The following is a 17,959-nucleotide window of genomic DNA, read 5'->3' as shown; positions in this document are numbered from 1 at the left end:
AGTGCCACCTATTTGCAAAATTTTATAACAAAAGAAAAACTCTAATTTTTTGCACTTTTGTTTCTAGTGCAAAAAACAACAACATCCAGTGGCGATTAAATTCCACCAAAAGAAAGCTCTATTTGTGTGAAAAAAAAAAGTAATAAAAATTACATATGGGTACTGTTGCATGACCATACAACTGTAATTCAAAGTGCGACAGCGCTGAAAGCTGAAAATTTGCCTGGGCAGGAAGGGGGTATAAGTGCCCAGTAGGCAAATGGTTAAAAAGAAACAATGTCATACTTACCTGCTTTGTGCAGTGGTTTTGCACAGAGCAGCCCCAAACCTTCTCAGGTCTCCCATGGGCACTCCTGGCCACTCCCTTCTGCCCCCAGAACAAGAAGCTTGCTATGGGGCCACCCAAGCAGACTCACTACCAAGCTTCTGCTCTGCATGTCCATTCACACAGAGCTGCAGTTCAGTAACACCTGGTCTCATTTTCTGAGAGATAGCAGTGGGAGCCAATGGCCCCTGCTGCTGTCTTAAACTAGGAGGAAGTCCCCAGAGAGCCAAGGCTCTTGTGCACATGGATCGCAACGGGTCTCAACAAGTATGGGGGGGGGGGGGGGTGTTCCCCTGATACTGCTGGATGATGCAGCCCATCTTGGATGGGAGGGGGCTGTACTAGAGAATGGATTCTGGAGTAGTCTAATTTGTAAAGCACATTTCAAGTGAATAAAATTGGGTGTGCAAACATACCAAGCATTAAAAAAAAAAAAAAAAAAAGAAAATTCAGTTCTGTGCTTCATGAGCAATTTACATTGACAGGGCTGGTAAAGCATTTGGCTAGGAGGCTGGTAAAGCATTTGGCTAGGAGGCTGGTAAAGCATTTGGCTAGGAGGCTGGTAAAGCATTTGGCTAGGAGGCTGGTAAAGCATTTGGCTAGGAGGCTGGTAAAGCATTTGGCTAGGAGGCTGGTAAAGCATTTGGCTAGGAGGCTGGTAAAGCATTTGGCTAGGAGGCTGGTAAAGCATTTGGCTAGGAGGCTGGTAAAGCATTTGGCTAGGAGGCTGGTAAAGCATTTGGCTAGGAGGCTGGTAAAGCATTTGGCTAGGAGGCTGGTTTCTTTAGCTGCGACAGTCCTTATTGATGGTCCACCTAAGATAGCCTCATGAACATATTCAGGAGAAGTCACTTTTGTAACTTTCTGGACATGCCAGATTTGGCTAAACTGTTTTGCCATCCATGTCTCGTTAGGGAGATTTTCCTACACTTCCTGTCCTTTACACCTACTAGGAAGTGAAGATACAGTTCAATGTGAGGGAAACTCCCTTCTCACTGTCACAGGGACATACACTCACTGGCCTCTTTATTAGGTACAGCGGTTCAATTGCTTGGTAACACAAATTGCTAATCAGCCAATCACATGGCAGCAACTCAATGCATTTAGGCATTTAGACATGGTGAACATTACTTGAAGTTCAAACAGAGCATCAGAAAGGGAAAGAAAGGGGATTTATGTGGATTGAACATGGCATGGTTGTTGGTGCCAGACGGGCTGGTCTGAGTATTTAAAAAAAACTGCTGATCTACCGGGATTTTCAGGCACAGCCATCTCTAGGGTTTACAGAGAATGGTCTGAAAAAGAGAAAATATCCAGCAAGTGGCAGATGTGTGGACAAACATGCCTTGATGTCAGAATGGGCAGACTGGTTTGCTGAGACATTCAGATGGTAGGGTCAGAATTTGGTGTAAACATGAAAGTACGGATCCATCCTGCCTTGTATCAACAGTTCAGGCTGGTGGTGTAACGGTGTGGGGGAGATTTTTGGCACCAGCAAGCTGTATCTAAAAGTGGCCGGTGAGTATGTCCTCATTGAAGATGTCCCTTCTATAATTTTGATATACCCTTGCTTTTATTCCTTGGTGATCAGGACTATTCAAGAGAATCTCCCTAGCTGGGACACAGAAAAATCACACAATCCTCACCACAAAGTTCCCTTTAGAATCAGCTGTTTATGCGTGTAAACTCAACACTGCAGAATTTAATGTAAACACATACAACACAGCACTAGAATAATTTTTACAATTTACATTTTTGTGAAAGCATAATTTATATAATGTCTTCCTTATTGTATTAGGTTATAAATCAAAGTCACACCTTGGAACTTCTTGTGTATATCTGTCGTAGGCGATTGTGTTTTTTCCATAGTTTATCTGCTTCTGTCTTCTGGCAAGGACAGATGGGTCTGTTTCCATTTCACCATGAGTGGAAGAATCTTTGGAATCAGAGCTGTGAATAGAGGAGATCTTATAGAAAAGGTACGTATGAAGTCACCCAATGTAGTTATGTTTGAAAGAAAATGTAGATGTGGACTACAGAACTTCCCACTCTGCTGCTTTCTCAGGGTGTCCCATCCCACCAGGGCAGCCAATTGACCAGCTGGCACTTCTGCTGGCTGATCATAGAGACGAGCAAACACAGGAACTGCTCTAGTCATCTCTATTATATAGGAAACCAGAAATGACAAGCATACACTGATCTTGGTGTGATCAAGTGCTTTTAAGGGACCCAAATCTCTCTATAAAGAGTACCAGTCACTGCCTATTGCTGTAACAAGGGTTGTTTACATTCTGTGCGACACAAATTAAAAAAAGAAAAAGAAAAAAGAAAACCGTCGGGCCTGCACACATGCAAACAGCGATCGTCACATGTGAGGTATCACCACAAACGTCTGATCATGGGCAGTAAATTCGAGCACCAGACCTCCTGTATAAATTTAAAGTGGTAACCCAAAAAAGGCTTTTAAAGCATCGCCTATGGATAGTAAAATGTATGGTCGCCGTTGCATGGCAGTGTGCAATTTTAAAGTGTGACATGTTGGGTATTTACTTACTGTAATAGATCTTACCAAAAAGTTGGGTTATGTATTGAGTTTTTTGGAAACAAAGTTTACAAAAAACCCCAAAAAACTGCTGCACACATGTGGCATAAAAAATTGCAACACTTAAATATTCTCTGTAAAAAATATATAAATATAACAGTATTTTTTGCTAGAAAATTTTAGAACCCATATATATGTAAACAAAATCGCCAGAAAAAAAGGTCAAAAAAGTGGTTGAAAATCTCAGGAAATCAATTAAAATATGCATGTTACACCATACTGAATGCATTTTATTTTAAATATAAACACGTCAAAATGCATGTCAACATGATTTTCTCTCAATAGAAAAATGCATAAAATCACAGAGCTAGGAGTTACACTAAAGGTGGTGCTAAAGCACCGAGAGCAACAGCATAGGAAAAGCTGAACTAAATCCATCGATTTAACAAAAGTTCTATTGCCGGCAGCTGTCAGTTGCTTGTGCTCTCAACTAAACTGAGAAACCATCAAATAGCTGGTAAGAGAACTGATCACATGTGCAGCACCATAGCAGTTGGTTTAAACGGAGGCTATGATGCTTGGCTGGAAAAAAGTTCAGCTTTATTTTCAATCAGAGGTGAGAATTCTTAACTTCCAATGCTCACCAAGCTAGTAATTGTCTTTATGGAAAGCCAAATACCAGTTTGCCAAGGCAGGTGTTTAATCCACACAGTGGAAAGCACTTCAGTTTACCATGTCTCAAAGTAATCTCTGCATTACCTTCCAGAAGACGATCTTCTTTCCCTTGGCACAAAATCATTAATAAGCAGCTTTCTTCTGTATCTGAAGATAAAGCAAGAGACGTTTCAACATAACAAAAAACCCCAACACAGGCAAACATCGCCTACACCTACAGAATGTTTGCGCAGAGATCTAGTCACTGCTGGGGAGATCATTTACACAGCACTGCTTACAGAATACTGTAGATAAGGAACTAAAAATAAATCCATGTTCAGCAGGAGCCTTGCTGGCTCTCCTTCAATATGTACTGTGATCTCCACTATTTTATTTAAAAGGGATGGACACAACTATATCCGAAGTCAAGAACCAAATGTCACTTCTAGCCAACAGATCATATAAAAACACGTTTACAAATGACAAAAAAATAATTTAGGAAACCACACGGTTCATCACATATGCAGGTTCCGCTGTCTACTAAGTAATGTTGCAGATGTTTGGTCCTTTCTGTAAGTTTACTAACCAATTTAAAAAGGCCAAAATCTTTACCAAGTAATTATAGACCTGTTCGTTTAACTTCTATAGTTGGGAAGATACTGGAGAGTTTAATAAAAGACCACAGAGGAGTTCTTGCCGGAAAAAATATTTTAAGCGACAGCATGGAGGAGGTGAGCAAAACCTTGGACAGAGGGGTGGCGGTGGACGTGGTATACTTGGACAGAGGGGTGGCGGTGGACATGGTATACTTGGACAGAGGGGTGGCGGTGGACATGGTATACTTGGACAGAGGGGTGGCGGTGGACATGGTATACTTGGACAGAGGGGTGGCGGTGGACATGGTATACTTGGACAGAGGGGTGGCGGTGGACATGGTATACTTGGACAGAGGGGTGGCGGTGGACATGGTATACTTGGACAGAGGGGTGGCGGTGGACATGGTATACTTGGACAGAGGGGTGGCGGTGGACATGGTATACTTGGACAGAGGGGTGGCGGTGGACATGGTATACTTGGACAGAGGGGTGGCGGTGGACGTGGTATACTTGGACAGAGGGGTGGCGGTGGACGTGGTATACTTGGACAGAGGGGTGGCGGTGGACGTGGTATACTTGGACAGAGGGGTGGCGGTGGACGTGGTATACTTGGACAGAGGGGTGGCGGTGGACGTGGTATACTTGGACAGAGGGGTGGCGGTGGACGTGGTATACTTGGACAGAGGGGTGGCGGTGGACGTGGTATACTTGGACAGAGGGGTGGCGGTGGACGTGGTATACTTGGACAGAGGGGTGGCGGTGGACGTGGTATACTTGGACAGAGGGGTGGCGGTGGACGTGGTATACTTGGACAGAGGGGTGGCGGTGGACATGGTATACTTGGACAGAGGGGTGGCGGTGGACATGGTATACTTGGACAGAGGGGTGGCGGTGGACATGGTATACTTGGACAGAGGGGTGGCGGTGGACATGGTATACTTGGACTTTACAAAAGCGTTTGACACAGTTCCCCACACACGGATAATGTAATGGTCTAGGGTTGTCAGTGGTGTACCACAAGGTTCAGTGTTGGGACCCTTACTTTTTAATACATTTATAAACGATATAGGGTCTGGGATTATAAATCCCATTTCAGTCTTTGCAGATGACACCAAGCTGTGCCGTGGAATAACGTCCTTACAGGATGTCTCCAACTTACAAGCCAACCTCAATGCTCTGTGTAATTGGGCAACTATGTGGCAATAAAATTTAATGTTGATAAATGTAATGTTCTGCACTTGGGGGCTTTCTACGAATCGTTTTTGGGGTGTCATTAATAGGCTTTCAGTTATGGAGCTGTAGAAGTGTCAATGAACTACAAGCATGTCAATCAGCATACTTTTCCATTGAGAACTAAAAGGCCAACTTTCGCAATGACTGACAGGACTTGTGGTTTATTCACAGATCTCTAGGAGGCCGCAAGGGGTGAAGGGCTGGGGTGCTTGGCAACATTTTGCACCTTAAATACAGGTGGAGACAATATTGAGCACTCCTTTAAATTGTATATTTGGGCTCTGCTACCTCCTCAATCATGTAAAAAGGAAAAAAGTATGACTCAGTTTCATCAAAGTTACCTAGAGGAGGCAAGTGTAGGCCATGAGGGCAGAGCAATTAGCACCTTACATCAACTGGATAAACACAAAATGCCTTTACAGCCAACTAAAACACAGTTGAACAAACAGATTACCATAGTTTTTCCCCTGCACAGGAAGCACCACATAACTAAACATACCCAGCAGTGTCTATAGATAGCATTTCTTACTTACCGGGCCAAATCTTTTTCTACAGTTTCTTTCAAGATTTCTTCTTCCTCCACCGCTGACCCCCAGTCCTTACATCTTGGCACAGGCCTATGGCTTTCTGGGGTGGTGAAGCTGGTAGGAAAGGAACGTCGAGAAGTCAGCCTAGCAGATCAAGCAAATGAGGGAATAATGTACCCCATTCTGTGCTACACTTTCAAGCAGATGCTAAAATATATAGTAGACTTTAAAACAGACACTTATCGTTTTGTGCAAAATAAAATAAATGAGTCTTTTTGGTCCAAGAAAAAAAAAAAAAAAGAAAAAAGCAGTCAGGAGGCAGAGAGGTGCTGCCATGCCCTTAGTTGTCTTTAGAGAAGCCGGTCTGCAGCTACTGATGCTACCTATAATTAAATGCGGCTTTAGCTATTCCCATCGATTTGCTATTTCTCAAGTGCAAGCGAGCAGTTATCAGTGATTACAATCCCCAATGATGGACCGCAAGAAAAACTGAAGCAATCATTTAATTGATATTACATCGGTTTTCTAAACACATTTAGGTAGTTACTAAAATCACAAACGTATGCAAAAAGTCCACCAAAACAGCTTACTAAATTGATCAAATTGCACGTCTTGGGTTTAAAATTCTCATTTTAACCATATTGAATGATCATAGTGATACATGCAGGTCCTCGTTTATCCAGCTAAAGATAATTCTACACATCAACCATTTAAATATGTAAACCCAATATTCCCAATTTGCACCTGCTGTACCATGTACATGAATGAATATCCTGTTCTCTGCATTACTTCCTGTGTGAAATCCCTGGTGTTCCTGCCAGTCCCTCTGCTTTCCTATTAAAAACTGACCACACCAAGCATGGGAGCGCAGTGTGGTCTGTATTCTGGCTGTGCTGAGAACTCAGTCTGCTCTCCTCCAATGAGGACTTGATCCGACATGCTGCCCCTCTGCACAGCCTTTTAACTGAGAAGTTCAGTGTGCTGCTTTCTCCTCCCCTCAGTTCTTATGCAACTGAGAACAGAAGGTATGTGATCCCTTATAAATAAGTCTATACTTACCTGCTCTGTACAAATGGCCCTGAACCTCCTCTTATCAGGTCCCCCAGTGGAGCTCCTCCTGACTAGTGTCCCCAATAGGAAGCCTCTAAGGGGGCACTCGTGCGGGCTAACTCCCGAGTCTCAGTCTGTATCTATTGACAGACAGTAGCCCCACTTCCTCATCACTGGCTCTGACTGACAGCAGTGGGGGTAGGAAGGGTATGGTCTCTGCACAGGTGCAAGGTAGATGTGGTTCAGATGCAGTGAAAGTGGTTGAAGAAAAAAAAAAAAAGCTTAAAAATGTCCATACATACCTGCTCTCTGCAAATGGAATTGCACAGAGCAGCCCTGAACCTCCTCCTCTGGTCTGCAGCTGGCACTCCTGGCTCCTCCTCTTTGGAGTACCCCCAATAGGGAGCAGCTTCACATGGGGCACCCATGAAAACTTGCTCCTGAGCCTCACAGTCTGTCTACTGAGACAGTGGGGAGTCAGCTCTGCTACCTAGTCACTGGCTTTGATTGAGAGCAGAGGAAGTTAATGGCTCCCACTGCCTCAGCAAAGCCAGTGACCCGGAAGTGAGGAGAAATAAGAGCCGCAGTTGTGCACTGAGCTGATCGAAAGCTCAGGTAGGTAAAAGGGGCCAATACCTATGCCTAAACTTTTTTTTTTTACCTTAAAGAAAAATGTATTTAAGTAAAAATATTTAGGCTTTTAGAACCACATTTACATGTACCTGCAGTCATCTTAGAAAATGTAAATGATCATCCCACATATTACCGTGTTTATTGGTTTTTCATGACAGAAGAGAAATGAGGACTTCAACTTAGCATGTCAAATCTTAACTGAACAAGCTGAAGTTAGAAGGTAATTGGCTACCATATACAGCTGCACCAGGTTTTGTACCCTCCAGGTTTAGCAAATTTACCAGTGGAATATATTGTTTCTGCTGGCCCTGTCCATGGAGAGGTACCCTGAGCCATCCCTGTAATGCAGTTAGAGGCCAGTGGTGGTGTTTGAAGTCTTCCCTGTAATGCTGTGAGAAGCCAGTGGGGTGTTTCCCTGTCTCCATACCTACTGATGGAAGTTTTCCCTACCTGTGGAGGAGCTGGATATATTATGTGTATTTAATATGCGCTTCTGGTGAGTGCATTCATACAGCATTACCTAGCACAGAGTCACTCACTTATTCATGGAAGAGATTTGGACAGTTTCTGCTGTTTTTGCCATTTTTTTTCCTTGAATGATCATATTTATACTGTACTGTTCACCATTGTCACTTCATTAATATCACTTTCTCGTTACCTACTTGCGAGACACTTATGGAATATCATTCACGTCAGTGCTTAAATTTAAGCACCTCACTTTGTATTTGCCACTATTGTCACTTATACATTTATGCACCAGTGCCTTGTTTTTATTATATTTTATAGCGCTGCATTTCACATTTTTTATATGTTTGAGGATATAGGGGTACATCCTTGTATGCCAGCTGGTTTGTGTCTAACCGTGTGCTCGCTTGTTCTGCTTTTATTGCATTAGTATTAAAATAGTTCAGAGTAAAAGTCTCAGAATGATTCACTTCATCAAAATCAAAATTTATTTTGGAAGGACGGAACAGACTGAACAAGACACCCTCTGAACTCTGCGACTCCATAAGTGACTGGTTCCAAGACATTCCCAGGTTTGTGCCACAGTATGCAAGATCAGCCCTTTCTCCTCATCAGATTAAGGTGGAGCAAGCTTTTATACAACAGTTACTTGTTCATACTGCACAAGATATTTTCTGCTACAACCACCTCAGAACCAGAAACATCCAAGCCATATTGTTGCCAGGCATGAAAAAACGTACGGTACCTGTCAGGACGCTTGTCTTGGGGAGGTTTTTCATCAAAGACAGTGGAGTCGTCGTCATTACGTCTTCTAAGGTTACCATCAGAGCGGCGTTTTCGTCCCTGAGACCAGCGAGATGGTGGTTGAGGTCTGAGGGGGAAAAAAATAAAATAAAATATATATAGACATTAAAGTGTTACTAAACCCAGGACCCTGCATTCACTATATCTGGTCTCCCCGGACCCTGCATTCACCGTATGTGGTCTCCCACAGTACACAGAACATGGAAATGCAATTTTAGTAAATATAAACTGCTAAATACCTTTTCTCATCAGCGGTTAGAGCAATCTTGTGACTTCTATCAGTGTAGTAGAGCACTGGTTAAAGCTTTAGGAGTTTTATTTCTGCTCTAGGAGGATGCAAAACCCCTGACCTCTGTCTGGAAAGTGCCGATTGGCCCTGTGCTGATCACATGCACTCTCCCAAGAAAAAACCCTCAATACACACTAAACTGAGCATGTGGCTATGGGTTCAGTCTGTCATCAGGTGGTCATTTGAAGAAGAGGGGCAGAGAAGTCAGGATCAAATGGCCTTCACGCCAGAGGATTAACCCCTTAGGTTCCACAGTGAGTATAACAAGCATGCTTTACGGCATATACAGACTGATTTTACTGTTGTGGGTTTAGTAACACTTTAAAACAAAGCAAAAAACTAAAAGGTCAGCAAAAGCAAGTCAAGTCACCAGGGAACTAGTACAGGGATGTTGAATTTGTATCGGACGCCAAGACTTGTAGTTCTGGGCGCCGGGCAGGTAGTTTTTTTTCCAACCTTTAGCCCTGCTGCAGGCAAGCAGCAGGGCTCACCTTTCAGATGGAAGCATTCAGGCGATTCCGTTACCGCCCGATTGCTTTCCTACAGCCCACTACGTTGCCAACCTCCACCCCCTCCCATGCAAATCTCCCCCCTCCCGCTATGTCTCCCGGGCTCCACTTGCGGGCCCAGGACTGGTTCAGCGTGTGCCAATGGCTAAAGGGGAGGGAGGAGAGCAGACACCTCGGCACCCCTCCCCTTCTTGTTCTGACCCAGAAGCGACGTTATGTCGTCACTTCCCCATTCACAAATTTCATGGCCATTGAGGCCAGGAAAGAATGTAATGCAGTGTGAAGTACACTGCATTACATTCAGGAGCAACATGAAGGGTCTTTTAGACCCTGGATGTCTCAAGAGGACCTGTCACCAACAACATAGGTGACTTTGTCCCATGTGATTAAATAAAAAAAAAAAAAAAAATTATTTAATTGTAACACCCAATTACATAACATCTCAAAAAAATTTGAGACTCCCACACATACAAACGTAAATGCACTCGCTGGGGTGCCTACGCATGAAAATGTTGATTGCGATACGTTACATATTGATGCGCACGCCAGAATGAGAGCAATAATTCTAGCACAAGACATCCTCTAACACTACACGGATGACCTATAAGGGCTTTAAAAGGGTCGCCTACAGAAAATATAGGGTGCTAAAGTTTGCTGCCATTTCACGAGTGCACACAAATTTAAGGTTTGACATGTTGGATATCTATTTACTCGGTGCACCCTCGTCTTATATTTTACCAGAAAAATAGGGTAATCACTTTTTGTGCCCTAAAATTAACTTGTGTATTTTTTTTAACGGAAATTTCGCATTTCCTAGACCTTTGCAGTAATATTGTGCGACATGAAAAATTTGAACTACCAATATTTTATTCTCAAGGGACTCTTAGTAAATATTTAATGTTTGGGGGTTTTGTGTAATCTTAAAGCCTAAAATTATAATCTGTTAAACGTGCAAAATCGGCTCTGGCAGCAACAGGGATAAAGGATAAGCTGGACACTCCTTTCTTGAGGAGCACTTAATCAGTGCTCACTTCACTGCAATGTCTCTCCTCCCTGCAAGTACCCTTGTGCGGTGCTGGAGACAGGCAGGGAGGGGAAGAGATAAACTGCAATGTTAAAAAAAAAAAAAAAAAAAAAAAAAATTAAAATGTTTAAGTCGCCATAAAGTCCAAGACATTCCTAAACGCACCTCAGATCTAAATATGGTTTTGGTAAAATTTGTCTTTATCTGGACAAGTAGATGGTCATGCTGGACAAGTAGATTGGGACCCCAATTTAGTCCCTGGACAAGCATTTCCAAAAATTTCCACACCCTGTAGTATGGAAAAATCTAGTGTCATTTATCCTAGTCAACACCCAAAATAGAGTAAAGCAGTATTAACCCCAAAAAGCAAACCGTTATATTACAGTTTACCAATTCTTAGATGTGATGGCTGAGTTAGTTTTCTTTTTTAGGTTTTATTTCCTCAATTTTCACCTGGTGATCCAGGCAGTAAGGCTAGGTTCATGCAGGTCGTGTTTGAGCAGTTTCTGCATTGCGTTTTGCACCTGCATTTGTGCCGCATATTTTTTTCTTTCCTTGTTGCTAGGTGCAGTAAAAAAAGCACTACATGCTTTTATGCAGTGTTTTCATTGAAGTCTATAGAACCAAAAATGTTATTTTTTGCATTCACGAAAGTCCCTGACCCTTTTAAAGAAAAAAAAAAAAACACGGTGAAAATGCAAAGATGTGAACATGTCCCATAGGAAGTCATGTTAAATGAACTGTACTGCGTTTCTACAAAATGCTGCAGAAAGCACTTGTGTGAACCTAGGGTAAGCCTGTTTTTCAAAAGAAAAAGCTCTCCTGATGTAGTAGTTACAGGGATGAGCAAAACTATTTACTACTGACTGGGGTATTTACACAGACCAGCTTTTTTTTTTTTTTCATAAAAGGAAATTGTTGCTGTAACAGCATATAAAGTACTATCTGGTTTTAAACTCATGTAGAAACCTGCTGCAGCCACCCGTATTTTATAGCTGCTTATGTGCCACTTCAGGGATGTTCAATTCCCATCGCCCCACGCCTGGGACATGTACTTCCGGGCATCGAGCAAGAATTTTTTTTTTTTGCCACTCCACCCTCAAAACTGCCATCTCCTCCCAAGAAACAGGATTCTGATCCCTGAACACGCCTGTTTTGAAACTAGCGCTATAGAAACATAGAAAAGTGACAGCTGAGAAAAAAAAAAACTGAGTGGTCCATCAAGTCTGCCTGCTTTTTTTAGTTAATATTTTTTGCTCTTGCTCAGACGTTTCGTGGCGATACACCACGTGAGTGGTTTGAACACCATTTACATATGTGGGCATGGCCTATGTATGCGTTCACTACTATGTGTGAGCACAGGGGCACTTTCCTTATTTTTCTCTTTTATTGTTTTGCACTGTCCCTTTAAAAAAAAATGTTTTAATCACTTATTCTCAGCACAAGAAATGCATGCATCACTTGTGATACAAATTTGTGACAGGTCCTCTTTATGGAGAGATATGGAGTCACAAAGACCCCATATCTCTACTCTACAATGTAGAGTACTGGATCAAAAAAACACTGATCTAGTGCTTTGAACAAGAAAAAAAAAAAAAATGGCCGGAACGGGAAGTGACAACGGTCCAGTCCTCCAAGGGCATAGAGATGAGTGGCGGCCATCTTTCCTTCACTTATCTCTATGCCCAGCGCTGGGATCGATGGCTGAGAACTACCGACGGCAACTGCGGGTTTTTCGGTGCTCTTCATTTCTGCCAAAACATTTCAGGCACCAAAATTTCTGTGCATCCCTATTGTATTCCATTGCTTCCTTCCTCCAGCCATAATGGTAGGTCTATACCTGCATGCAGACCTGGGGTTGGTATGTAAATGCAGGACACCGCGCTTTGCTCCCACAATACACTGTTTGCATCGGTTTCAAACCAAAACTGTAAATAAATGTGTTTTTTTCACGTGTGTATTTAATACAGAATGCTAAAATCTTCTACATTTTTAAATCAAATTTGTAACTGTAAAAGCGCAGGAAGCAGTTATACACTCATGCTACACATCTAGCCCAGATATTTTATGATCGTTTCTGCTCCTCTCATCAGTCCTCGGCAGGACAGCACAGGCCTCTACTGCTTTACTGAAAAAGCCTCTAGGTGGCTTATCCTGTAACCTCACTTGTTGAAGATGGATGTTGCCCACAAAGGACTGCAGATTTCACTGTACAGTGCAGCAGAGTTTGAACGCCTAATACAGTGCAAGGTATACCAATAGCCAACACTGCAGACAATAACTAAACGTACATCCACCCACTTTGCAGGTCAGAGATGCAGCAACTCTCAGATTTGCAGTAAATCCAGGATCCCGCTTGCAGCAGCAATACCCTCTGAATGGGCTTGTATTGTAAATCTATAAAGCACCATACACAAGGCTTATACTGTGCAAGCAGAAATATCCAACAAGTATGATTGACTAGACCAAGACAATCTACCAGCATTTCACACTTCAGACAGAAGCTGCCTATGGGAGGTTGCCTCCATCCACTTTGTAAAGATGTTTAAAAACCACAGACTTGTCTAGTGTCTGGTATACGGTCACACGGATAGCCATAGACCGCATGTGCAGAGATCTACAAGATCTTTTTTGGCTGAAGCGTGGTTAGGGTGGCGAGTTCCCTTTTCTCTGGAAGGGGAGGTTAGGAGAGTCTGACAAAAGATGACCCCAAATCAGAGGACAATGTAGAGGAAGTGAGCAGCTGGCCAAGGAGATGTCAGCTATGGGGGGGGGCAGCACAGCTTGCGGGAGGGGGAGGCCTTACGGTTTTGAAAAGGGGGCAACTAAAGGCATCACCACCCTTCCCCCATCACCACCCTCCAAAGTAAGGCAGGCCAAAGATTGTGATTTTCTTTCCTGCCATCACAGGTTGCAGGAAAGAATCGCACGATCCCCTCCCCAGCAACAGTCAGTGTTGTGGGGGAATCCCTGCCAGGGAGCCATTGTGTTCTCCAGACAGGAGGGAACCATCCCTGCCAGAAGAACACAATGATTATTGCTAGAGGCTACAGCCGTTGGCAATAACTACATGCTAAAAATCTGACATTCTGGTTGTACCCAAGTCGATGGATGGATGAGCAGGCTGACTGTACCCAATTCAATCCATCTACAGCTGGCTTAAATCTTAGTATGCCCCATGGTAGGGAAAGCAACAGGATCACAACAGCAGCAAAACCACCAGTTGTACATATACTGTCCACACCTGTGGGGGGGATGGGAGATCCCCATTACTCACATGTACAGGGAGCACATAACTCCTCTCTGTATGACAGCACTGGTACTTGACAAGGCGCTGCCACACAAGGCAAAATAAAAATGATGCCAAGGAACCACCCAAAGCCACTACCACAAGTCCTCAGCCCCCTTAGGCCATCAAAGGCTCAGAGCCAAGCCCTTTGTCCCAGGAAGAAGTGGCAGAGAGGCCACAACCACATGGCCAACACAGGGCAAGGAGTTTACACCTTCCCCGCCTAGCACATGGTGAAACAGGTAGTCCTGAGCCCCTTTTGGCCTAGGAAGGGGGAGGGGGGCAGGAGTCCTCCACTTCTTGACCTATCACCACACATTAGGGGCAGGACCGCTTCACCAAGCACCACACATTAGGGACAGGAGTCCTCAACTTCTTGACCAAACACCACACACTAGGGACAGGAGTCCTCAGCTTCTTGACCAAACACCACACACTAGGGACAGGAGTCCTCAGCTTCTTGACCAAACACCACACACTAGGGACAGGAGTCCTCAGCTGCTCGACCAAACACCACACATTAGGGACAGGAGTCCTCAGCTTCTCGACCAAACACCACACACTAGGGACAGGAGTCCTTAGCTTCTCGACCAAACACCACACATTAGGGACAGGAGTCCTCAGCTTCTTGGGGAAAGATTAGGTTTAGCAGTTGAGTCCTCAGCTCCTTGGCCCACCTGTTGAGCAGCTGCCCACATTGAAATTATCACAGTTGCACTCAGCGGTGATACCACCTGCCAAACACCACACCATGTGTACAGCACAGAGCAGCTGCATTTTTGTGGCATGCAATAAAACAGCAACTCACCACCTGCTTCTACTGCCCCCCATGTGGACAAGCTCTTAGGAAGCTCACAGTGCCTCTACTCCTGGCAGGACAGAAAAGGTAAAAATTATCTGTAGCTATAGAGGCTGACTCATGAGAGGGAGGTTTGGTTATCCTAGGCCACCAAGGGGAGGGGGGTCCGGTTATCCTAGGCCACCAAGGGGAGGGGGGTCCGGTTATCCTAGGCCACCAAGGGGAGGGGGGTCCGGTTATCCTAGGCCACCAAGGGGAGGGGGGTCCGGTTATCCTAGGCCACCAAGGGGAGGGGGGTCCGGTTATCCTAGGCCACCAAGGGGAGGGGGGTCCGGTTATCCTAGGCCACCAAGGGGAGGGGGGTCCGGTTATCCTAGGCCACCAAGGGGAGGGGGGTCCGGTTATCCTAGGCCACCAAGGGGAGGGGGGTCCGGTTATCCTAGGCCACCAAGGGGACCTGTTATTTTAGAACACCAAACAGGAAGGGGATCAGGGCCTGCTTATACAAACACAAAAGGGGGTCTAGCTATGAGGACACAAGGTGGGATACAGCCAGCACAGGAGGACAGAGGGGGATCTAGTTATCAAAAGAACATAATGGAGGGGCTATTAGCTTTCTTGCAGGATAGTTTCAGGCAATCGGAGGGTGCCTATCCTGCAGTTGGACTATTCTCACCATCCAGATATCACGATTAAGAAAATTTCACACAGCAAAGACACTCTTGGGGGTTTGGGTTGATACGAGATTTTTGAGATGAAATGTGTTTCAACTTGGTTATCACAGGACCCAGCTTTCACGCTGTAAAGAGAATATGAAGCCCAGGAGGGAAAGGAGGAAGGGGGGGGGGGGGGGAATCTGCTTATACAAAACAAAAGTAGGTCTTGATATGAGGACACAAGGGGGATCCAATCACAGGAGGACATGGAGGGGGACTAGGTAACGTACAAAATAATTTTGCTAGGAAGTCTCAGGCAACTGGAGGTTGCCTATCTTGCAGCTGGACTATTCTCAGCATCTAGGATTTCACACTGTAAAGAAAAGATAAAGTCCTTCTACCAGGAGGAAGAAAAGGTGAAGGGGGGCAGTTAACACAAGTAGGGCCTAGTTATCAAACAGAACAAGGGGATCCAACTATCGTGCAAAGAAGCTTCCAGCAACTGGAGGGTGCCTGTCCTGGAGTTGGGCTACTCACAGCATTCAGATTTCACATGGTAAATAAACATGAAGTCCATCTAGCAGGAGGATTTTTTTTGGGGGGGGGGGGTCTATATATCACAGGAAGACACAAGGGAGGGGGGAAGGGGAACAGACGATGATCTAGTTAATAAAAACAGAAGTGGTGACTATTCTGCAAGGACACTTCAGGCAATAGGAGGGGGCCTACCCTGGAGCTGACCTATTCTCAGCACCCCGATATCACACTGCACAGAGAACATGAAGTCCAGTCAGCAGAGCAGCCCACCAACACAGTCAGATCCCCCCCAGTGTGGGTCATCTCTCCTCAGCAACCCTCCACCAACCCCTGGGCTCAGGAAGGAGAGTGCCCCGTCCACCAGAAGTCGTGTTACCCAACAATAATAGATGGGACACAGGTGTGATCTGCCCGTGTTGGAGAACAGGCCTCTGCTCCCAGCAGCAGGCCCCGGTGCACTACCCGGGCTCCCGCGGTACTGGGTGACAAGGTGGTGACTCGGTGGACCCGATATATTACCTCCGTTCCTCAGTGCGGCTGCTCCAGTGATGAGACATGATGACTATAGCCCGCTCTCTTCTTCTCTCTCCGCTCTCTTCCTACTGAGACAAGCGCGCCAGAAACCAAAACCCTTAACCGGACTCCCGCCGCTGGACCGGCCCACAGCCCGAAGGGAGGGGTGCTTCCGCCACGAAAACCACACCCACCGCCCCTCCCCCAACACCCACACCTTCTCCTTCCCTCTCCGCTGTCTGTAAAATCCCCCCTCTTGTGTGGCACACAGCGCTCGGCGTGGGACCCGCTTTACACAAACCTATGTTTTATCCCCATTAAGAGTTTTCCCCCCCGAAGGCTGCTATCTGTGGAACGCTCCACGGTGTGCCCGCGGATTGGTAGGTCGGTGCCAAAGGCAGTCCGGCGACTGGTGCATTGAAGATGTCAGTCAGAGGCGGGGCGGGATCTCTGTGTGCAGTTCGTGTGTCTGATTGGCCGCCGGCTGTCCGGACTTCCTAGTTGATTTGAATAGAGATTCCGCGCCAAAGTTTACCTCACACCTTCACTCACAACACATACCGGGGGGGGGGGGGGGGGGGGGGGGTTTTGGCGGAAAAAGAAGGGAGGGAAAGGGGAGGGGGCGTGTCCTCACTACTCTACCATAAAATCCGGCCTTTCTGTAGTGTGGGCTCAGCTCTTACTATTGAGGAGACCTGGGGATGGAAAGAAAATGGCGGCTCCCGTCAGAAATGATCCAGGGGCATCGTTACAGTATAACTGAAGGCTAACCTTTGATATTCCTAGTTGTGTATGGAGTGGGGAGGGATTAGACCCCTGTCATTGCCATCTGTGCCCCCCATTAGGGACATTCATCCTCTACATGTGTCCTGTTTACCATTCAAAGTGGAAGGCAAAGAAAACCCCAAATATTGGGCTCTCCTCAGAGCAGGAAGTGGGGAAATCTTCCAGCGGGGACACTAGTTCTGGTGACACCCCTGGATTCTCCCAGGAAAGAAAGTCTGGATTGGATTACTTGTACAAGTAGCAGTGGGTGGGGTGTTCCCCCTCCTGCCGCTTTCCACTGTGCTCTCGGGGTCTCCCGTCCCACCGACTTTGATTGGCTTTCCCTATAATAAACCGGAAGCCATGACCTGACATCACTTCCTGTTTACTCGGAAACTCTCGGCGCCATCTTTAAAAAAAATGAAACCATTCAAAAACATCAATCTTGGTGCTGTGAATGCTTTTAAGTGCAGAGGTGGGATTTGGCAGCCCATGCAAAATGAAATGGGCAATGATGCACACCTGTGTCTGAAAAGTTCAGTACTGCTATATGTTTTGTAGCTGGAGTAAAATAACCCCCAACATTGGTGTCAGTGGACACAATAATAGGCCCCAACATTGGTGTCAGTAGACGGAAAATTATAGCTCTCCAGATGGGGTGTCAGTGGACACAATAATAACCCCCCACATTGGTGCCAGAGGACGCAATAATAACCCTGACATTGGTGTCAGTGAATGCAATAATAACC

The 17,959-nt window shown here is 45.3% G+C and overlaps 1 protein-coding gene across 2 annotated transcripts in view; it reads right to left on the bottom strand.

Moving 5' to 3' along the window:
- SLBP (stem-loop histone mRNA binding protein) overlaps window positions 1-16,608 on the bottom strand; it is a 29,976-nt gene extending 13,368 nt beyond the window's left edge. The window contains exons 1-5 of one of the 2 annotated variants that reach the window (XM_089692273.1): window positions 16,452-16,608; window positions 8,771-8,896; window positions 5,884-6,021; window positions 3,627-3,689; window positions 2,144-2,275 (exon numbers count right to left, since the gene is read on the bottom strand). In XM_089692273.1, the coding sequence (XP_089548399.1) occupies window positions 2,144-2,275; window positions 3,627-3,689; window positions 5,884-6,021; window positions 8,771-8,896; window positions 16,452-16,489 (497 nt within the window). In that variant the 5' untranslated portion in view covers window positions 16,490-16,608. The remainder of the gene's footprint in view (window positions 1-2,143; window positions 2,276-3,626; window positions 3,690-5,883; window positions 6,022-8,770; window positions 8,897-16,451) is intronic. The other variant, XM_089692274.1, reaches the window with a different exon arrangement.
- Between the last annotated feature and the right edge of the window lie 1,351 nt (window positions 16,609-17,959).

The sequence above is a fragment of the Staurois parvus genome, unplaced genomic scaffold, assembly GCF_062004578.1.
Source record: "Staurois parvus isolate SC_StPar_1 unplaced genomic scaffold, SC_StPar_1.0 ptg000581l, whole genome shotgun sequence".
In the NCBI taxonomy this organism is placed as follows: domain Eukaryota; kingdom Metazoa; phylum Chordata; class Amphibia; order Anura; family Ranidae; genus Staurois; species Staurois parvus.
Note: the sequence above shows the minus strand (reverse complement) of the source record. Positions and strands in the feature narration are given on the sequence as shown.